Genomic DNA, 7,871 nt, shown 5'->3' with positions numbered 1-7,871 from the left:
CTTCCTGACAAACACACTCACAGATTCACAAACACTCACCGCTTCTTCCAGATCTCTCTGTGTGCGTCCCAGCGCCCATGGCGACGCCTTTCTCTCTGTTCCACTCATTTCATCCATCCTTTTGTTTCCTATTTCCCAACCCTTCTTCTCTCTGTTTGGATAATCCAAAGTTCAACTGGAGTAGAAAGCGCTCTTAAAGTAGAAAACACTATGAATGATTCAAGAATGTTTAAGTTAGACAGAAGAAGGGGTTCGGTGTCAAACTGTGGTAGTGGTTGATTTGCGTAGGATTGTTTTCTGGGGCTTGAGGGAAGGCGGGTGAGGAGGCACACAAGGTGGAAGAGTGTTTGCTGTCGGCGGGAAACTGTGGCTGACCGAGAGACCGCCGTTTTCCAACATTAGTTCATGAGGAAGAACATGAGTAGGAGGAGGGGAGGAGGAAGAGCAGCAATGCACTGGGCTGAGCCTCAGGTCGTTCAGCTCAGCCTGTAAGTGTAGTTCTGTGTCGTCCACATCATATTGGAGGTCACAGTCTGGGCAGTAGCCGTGGTACTGGACCTTCTCACTGAAACGGACACGCTCCCTTTCACGGGACTCCCTCCCAGGGGCCTTGGGACATTTGTTCTTTTCATGGCGGAGAAGAGGCATGGGTCTGGGTAATGTAGGGACAAGACCCGACTCAGGGATTGCGCTGTCATTAGAAATGAAACACGGCGTGGAGGAGAATAAATCCCTGTTTGGTTTCAAAGGAAAAACCCCACCATTCCTCATTAGAGACCCGGTAGCCTTGGATATATTCCCTGATAACACTAATGTTGGATGAGGCAGATTCTTAATGTTGTGATCCTCGGCTCTCAGCGGGGTAAGTCTGGGTGGCGGTAGGGGAGGGTGGGGTTTCTTGAGTACAGTCAGGACAGCAGGAAGGTTGACAGGGACTGGGGATATGGGCACAGGTGTTTTGAAGATGCAGTCATCAGGGAAGAGTTTCATCTTCTCCAGGCTGGAAGCGGTGGTAGTGGTGGTGGTGGAACTCGAGCTGGAGTTGAGCGTGTCCGTCTTAGAGCTGTCTGTCAGTCCGTCCTCCTCCAGTTGCAGGTCACAAGTCAGGGTGTCAATGTCATGAACAACCTGGTGACAGGAAGAGGAAGAGTTACTGTGACAGCTGAGGTCAGGAATAATAAACTATGTGGCACGAGAGGATGAAATATAAACCTACAACAACCTCAGCTTATAAAAACGAGCAATTCTGGGAAAAGAATGATGTTCCAGGGCAAAAAAAGGATAGTTAAAAAATCTGTTCGTGTAAGGAGCTGATGTCTTTATCTCATCAAGTTTTTAATTTATGAATTGAAAACCTCATTGCATAAAAGTTTAAAGAAGATACACTTTGATTTAAGAGATTGATTAATGAGATTTAAGATTGACTGAGATATCTTTATGACAACCACGCCAGGGAGAAAAGAAATATCATTACAATTTATGGTAACACCCATGAGCCTGCCAGACTCTGATTTAGGTGATATACTACAACAATCCCATGAGAACTGAGAGAAGTAACAATACCAACCTTATCCTGTAAGCCAAGACACAAAAACATCAGTTTATAATCATTCAATCATTTCCTAACACAAAACCAGTGTTAGGAAAGAATGAAAAAGACATCCTCTACATATAGCAAAAGAGTGCAGAGGACAAAGATGAACACAGGGGTATAACAAATAGGAAAGGAGGCAGATGTGAAACATCAATTGACTATCAGTCTCCTATTGGGAAAAAATCAGTATAGTAACATTCTGCTGTGAGAAAGTCAGAGATTACAACTCAAGTACAACTCAACCAAGGAGAGAGTAAATACATATCACACTGAAACAAAGGCTATGAGAGGGAAGATCCATTTCTACTGACAAAAGTGTCATATTTCTTAACGACAGCACAGGAAACAATTCATCACGGAATGAATTAATCCCAAGAGAGCAACCTTGATATGACAGAAAGGCAAAAAAAAAAAGAAATCCCCTCACACACTGCAAGCAATATGAAAGAGTAAACAGTTGCAGTGGTGCAATAATGTACACAGTGTGCCAGGGTGGAAAAGGAGACAATATTTTGGGGAGACAGGAATAGGGCCAAACAAAGAACTATTTAAATATTTTAATGAAATTGCAATCTTGAACTGTAAGATCATTTAGGAATACAGTACACTGCCGTCCATGACATGGACAATAAAGAAAACTGTGATGAAGGGAAAATTGCAGAAAGGCTCTGCTCAGTGCAGTAGAAATAATAATAATAATATAAGACTTTGTATACAGTAGATATTTAGCCAAGAGGAAATTTGTTTTCACAGCCTGCATAGGGACAAATGAAAGAATTGTTGGAGCAGAAATTTGGTTTGTTGGCACTAAGTATTGTAGGTGACAGTAGGGAAGGGAGTGGGTGGGCTTAATGGAAATTGTTGGCAGGGGGAGGGGGTCTGAGTGGGATTGATTATTTGTATATATTGCATAGTTCATGTTGGGTGTGATGATTTAAATGTATATGTATGTTTGGATCTATGATTGGATTTAGAATGTATTGTTATTTTGAACTTTGTATTAATTGCATTAGTTGTATTAGTGTTTTTGTCTACCTGCCCAGGGACTGCAGATGGAAATTAGCTGGTTGCTAAATCTGGTAACAATACACTTCTCCTTGTGTGAGGTGAATGTTTTTTGTACATGGTCCCTGAAAAATAAATGTAATGAACTAAACAAACTAAAGGCAACAAGCAATACTGGAAATAGGATTCAGCAGCACCAGTTACATAAGAGATAGCACATAAAACATACACACAGTGCACACTATATAGACATGCATACATTCTAACTGTACATACAAAACATGCTTTCAGGGCATGATGCCTAACTGCATTTAATGAAATATCCACCAATCAACATGCACCAATCGAAGGCCAACAAAGGACTGACTACACAACTACAGAGACATACAGTGCTATCGATAGACACCATACTTCAAACGCTTCTGGTTATTATCTCCTGTCCCACTCGCCATCACATGCACTGTGGACACATCCATGGACTTAGTTACTCTCCCCTACTTGTATGTCTGCAGTGCTTAAACAGTACCTGAAGGGATTGAAATTGCATGTACACGTAATACATAATGTCCAGGGAGCCATTAGTACAGGGGATTACATTTTTAAAAGGGCAGTTTAACAAGCCGAATAGACATGGTGCTAAACTCTGCTGGGAACTAATAACTGATATTCATTAATAAAACGTCCATGTATCCAAAGAGAGAGAGAGAGGAGAGTTTCTTCCCTGTTCTCTTTCCCTGATGGAGTTATTATTGCTTCGAAGCCCATGACTGAAGTGTGGTGTTGGACATGTTATTACTGGCTGCCTGATTATTGAGGATCCAGCACTCAGGCCAAAGAAAGTCTAATATAAATTGAACTGAGCACAGTTAAGTTCATAGTATCATAGCTGAAACACAGTTCAAATAACCCTTGAGAAAAACTCACCAGAAAGGAAAATGTTTTTTCCTTTTCAGCATTCATGAAATAATTACAACAATGACAATGTGCTTATTTTCATTTTTTGAATTAGTAATGCTCGTCTCAGAGTACCCAGTACATCAGCCTCCTGTAAAACACCATTGCTATCATCTAAGGGTTTGAAATGCGTGTCCAAACAGCAGCTCGAGAAGAGGCTGAGAGAGAAATGAAGAGAGAGTGGTGAGGAGAGAAACAGAGAGCGATGAGGAGAGAGAGATAAAGAGGAAGATAGAAGGCTAGGGCAGAGAAGGCAATGGGGCTAAACTCTCCATGCAGTCTTTAAATAGATAATTTGTTGGGACACACACAAGAGGTAATACCAGTATCCCAGTGTGCAGCCTCTGCTGTAGGCCAGGCAGCGTCAGTGGCTGTGCCAAGCATCTGGGCAGGGTCACTCCTCAGAGCCAGGCTCGGTTCCAGCTCTGTCTGTGAGTTATAACAGATAACTGCATTTCAAATGGATTATATCCCAAACACCGGCTTTGATAGTAACACCCCCTCGAGGTATGTGTTTAGTGTGTGCGGTGTCAGAATAACTGATCCTCTACACAATTTACAGCCAGCAAAGAGAAAAAGAAAGAGGGCACATCACAAAAACATCACAATAGACAGATTACAATGCTGTCTTGTTCTCATTTATCTCTGGCGCCCGCTGTGAGACATTGTAAACTGCTGAAAAACACAAAGGAAGTCTAATTCAGCTCAAGTTGCAAAAACAGAATAAGGGGAGCAGAGAGGCAGAAGGAGACAGATGCTGTGTCGACTAGCCATCCATAATGTAGGAACCACAGGCTGTACGCAATAGGGTTTTATTAGAATGACAGCCTGTCATGTTAGGGTGATGAAAGGTTCAGCACAGCAGGCCGGATGCCTGGTGTGCGGCCGGTTGAGGAATGTAAACATAAAAGCAGGTAAGACTGCAGGTTATTGCAACTGATGTGGCAGCATGGGATTCAGTGATTGGCATTAGAGGAAACACTGATTTGAAGAAAGCACTGTAACATGCTAATGAAATGAAATGTCTCTGCACAATGGCGCTGCTCGATGTTCTTAGCTCTATGAGAACTACTTACTGTAAATAAAAGCATTAAATATCTTCATGTAATCCCTGAAAACTACCCCTGATTCCCAGTCAGCGCCCCTGTCTCTGCATCACTGAGATTTGAATGGCCAATCAGACAGCTCTGAGAGTTTTGATCTCTGAACAAGGACTCTGTAGAGAGAAGCAGAAAGAAAGAAAGCAGACAACAAGAGATAAAGAAAGGATGAAGATGAGTGGCGGCGATAAATGCAGAAATGTGGCGAAAGATAACGAGAGACAAAGAAAGACGAAGATAAAGAAATTGAGAGACACCACCAGAGACATAGTGAAAAGAAAAGACAACTGCTCTATTATTTGGCAGGAGATAATTCGCAGCAAACAACAGCCAGCATTAAGATGATGAAATGCAATGCAAAAGCGCCTTCCTGGTTGAACCAACTTGTCCATTAAATATTAATTGTGATTACATTTTTCTCACTTTCATTAAAGCCTGTGAGTCAGGGTGAAGAAGCTGTCCTGTCATTTCACACCGCACATCCTCCTGTGCCAAATGTCTTTCATGTTGGAGATAATGATCACATACATTAGTGGACAGGGGGAGGAGCATATCTTTATGTTTGTGAGTGTGTGTGTGTGTGTGTGTGTGTGTGTGTGTGTGTGTGCTGTCATAGCCTTTTCCAGGCCCCTGTGAGGTGGACGTCAGCCTCCCATGTCCTCTCAGACAAGGATGCTTAGAAAGAACAAGCCTGTAGAAATAACATAACACATGGCAGATTAGTGCTTATAAGGCGCTGTATGGTGTCTCCTGTTCATTTACCTCTTTGAGCTCTTTGGCTACATCCTTGAGGTCTCCCAGGATGGTTTCCAAATTCTCCACGATTGTCTTGATCTCCTTTTTCACTTTCACTTTGGAGACTACTCCTTCACCCTCTGCATTTGGTGTCCCTGACATTCTTCAGTTTATGGGCACAATCTATTTCGCGAAGGATCTAAAGTCAAATCCTTTGGTCGCCACGCTGCCACTTTGCCAACGCATTATTTAGTCCTCCTCTCCCTTCACTTTTGCTCCTACATCACGGCCAGGACGGAGCGAAGTGGCGTCGGGCAGCGTTCTATATCTACCGCTAGGCATGCGCAATAGAGCGTAACACAAAAAAATAACGGTTATGTCAAAATATTGTATCATACTGTCTGCGAAACAGCGCCTGTCCACAGGTTTGTGCTTCTTACACCTTCATGTCCAGCAGCAAAACATGACGTGCCACGAATATCCTTCACGTCGAGAGAGCGCTAAATTCAACATTTTGTGAGAAAAACACGAATGCGTTGAAAACGTGTCGGCTGTAGTAAATAAGGAGAAGACCACGAAGAAGAAGAAGAAGAAGAAGACGAAGAAGACGAAGAAGAAGAAGTATACAGGCAGTTATCCAAAACCGGCACACCGCCTGTCGTTATTGTAATGGTCCATAATCCTCAGGCATCGACATAATTGTAATACACTCCTCCTTTTTCCTCAAATATACGATTCTGGTAATGAAACACCCCGGAAAGCCGCCAGGTAACGACAGCCCAGAGGCACTTTCCTCCTTAAAACACCCCGTCAGTTTCATCCTGTCTCCATCGCAGCCTCCTCGGAGAGTCTGAGCATCCAACGTCCGGGCGCAGAGGATGCTCTCTCTCTCTCTCTCTCTCTCTCTCTCTCTCTCGCTCTCTCTCTGCACGGCTGCCGTTAGTTTGTGGTTATTTTATCACACAGCCCTGCCACGGTTAAAGAGGTCTCCCAGTTATTAGTTTTATGAGGACAACGGTTGTGTGTGTTGTGTTAAAATAACTTAATTACATTCCCACTAGCTTGTAATAAACCATCTAAAACATCGTATAAGCCATCTAAGATACTGCACCAGTGAGTGTGAATGAACCCTGCTCCTCCCAGAGCCTGAACAAGATGCTTGGCAAGTTTACTTTGATTAGCCGAAACAAAAAACATGTCAATAACCTGCTTACTGCTTTTAAATGTGCATTATTTGAGCACATTACTAGCCTCAGAATGAATGAATGAATGCTTTTAAAATAAGTGTCTTTCACCAAAGGGATGCCCTGTCCAAACAGGTATGAAAGACTGTAATAAACTCTATTCTTACACTTTTGCAAACAAAGGGTGATTTAGAATATCAATTTTAAAACAGCAACAATATCACAACAAAATACAGAATGAAATGATAACCCTGTGCTGTTTTTGCTATGATAAGTCAACATGTCTGGTGTGAAACCAGCCATAGAGAGTTTATTTCTTCACAAAAAGTTATTCCTCTTGGACAGTTGGTATCATACTGGCACAGGTGAATAACATAACACAGATTGTAAATCATTACAATACTTTCTCACCAGTTACATACACCATTTTTCTTATTTGCAGTCGTTGCTGCATACACAATTAACTTAACCTCTAATAATTAGGTGAATTTGGCCACTGCAGATTACATATCTAACATATCTAATTCAAATGACTCTTTAGAGCCATGTTCTACAAGGAACAGGAGACTTAGTATTGTGAGAGGCATAAAAATACATACATTAAATACAAATATTGTGAATAAAGTTAACTTGACCATTCTGTGTTGCCAACTTGATTTTGTTGATTGATTTTCTGCTGAAAAAAATGTGGATGATAAGCAAAATGCTGTGAGGGATGAGAACAGATACACTGCTGCTGGCTCAGCCAGGCTTCAGGTTTAAATCTTTTAATGTATTCATGTCATATTAATGAACTGAAAAGCAATTTCAGATTGAGTGTAATATTCTCAGACAATAGACATTAATTTGTTTATTTTTTCACTGGCAGAGTAGGAACTATAGTTGCCGTCATCATCATCATCACCATCATCATCATCATCACCACCACCACCACCCCATCATCATCATCATCATCATCATCAACGTCATCGTTATGGTAACCGTCACCATTTATGTCATTATTCCCTAATTTTGTTGCCGACACGGTGTAAAGTGGTGTAGTAAGGTAAAAATCAGTCAGTTATAAAATGAAAATTGACAGAATTTGTTAATGGTTCATAAAATAGATCACGGGATTCACAAAGTCAACAGATTTTTATATATTCAAACATAAGATCAAAGTAGACCACATATATGAAATCAACAGTGGCGAAAACAGGGTTAATAAAATCCTGGTTTCTGATTGGTCACTGCAGAGACTGCCCCTCTCGTAATTGCGGAAGTGAAACTTGCAGAAGTTCAGCCTGCTGTCACTGAAAA

At 41.7% G+C, this 7,871-nt stretch overlaps 1 protein-coding gene across 1 annotated transcript; it reads right to left on the bottom strand.

Moving 5' to 3' along the window:
- Positions 1 to 258: 258 nt before the first annotated feature.
- On the bottom strand, positions 259 to 5,550 carry prr16 (proline rich 16). Its single transcript, XM_070905091.1, has 2 exons — positions 5,416 to 5,550; positions 259 to 1,128 (listed from the first exon to the last, which is right to left on the bottom strand). The coding sequence occupies exons 1-2, from the start codon at positions 5,548 to 5,550 to the stop codon at positions 259 to 261; spliced, it is 1,005 nt and encodes a 334-aa protein (XP_070761192.1).
- Positions 5,551 to 7,871: the final 2,321 nt, after the last annotated feature.

Source organism: Enoplosus armatus, chromosome 4 (genome assembly GCF_043641665.1).
Source record: "Enoplosus armatus isolate fEnoArm2 chromosome 4, fEnoArm2.hap1, whole genome shotgun sequence".
NCBI classification, from domain to species: Eukaryota; Metazoa; Chordata; class Actinopteri; order Centrarchiformes; family Enoplosidae; genus Enoplosus; species Enoplosus armatus.
The sequence above is the reverse complement of the archived record's forward strand: the minus strand, read 5'-3'. Positions and strand labels throughout refer to the sequence as shown.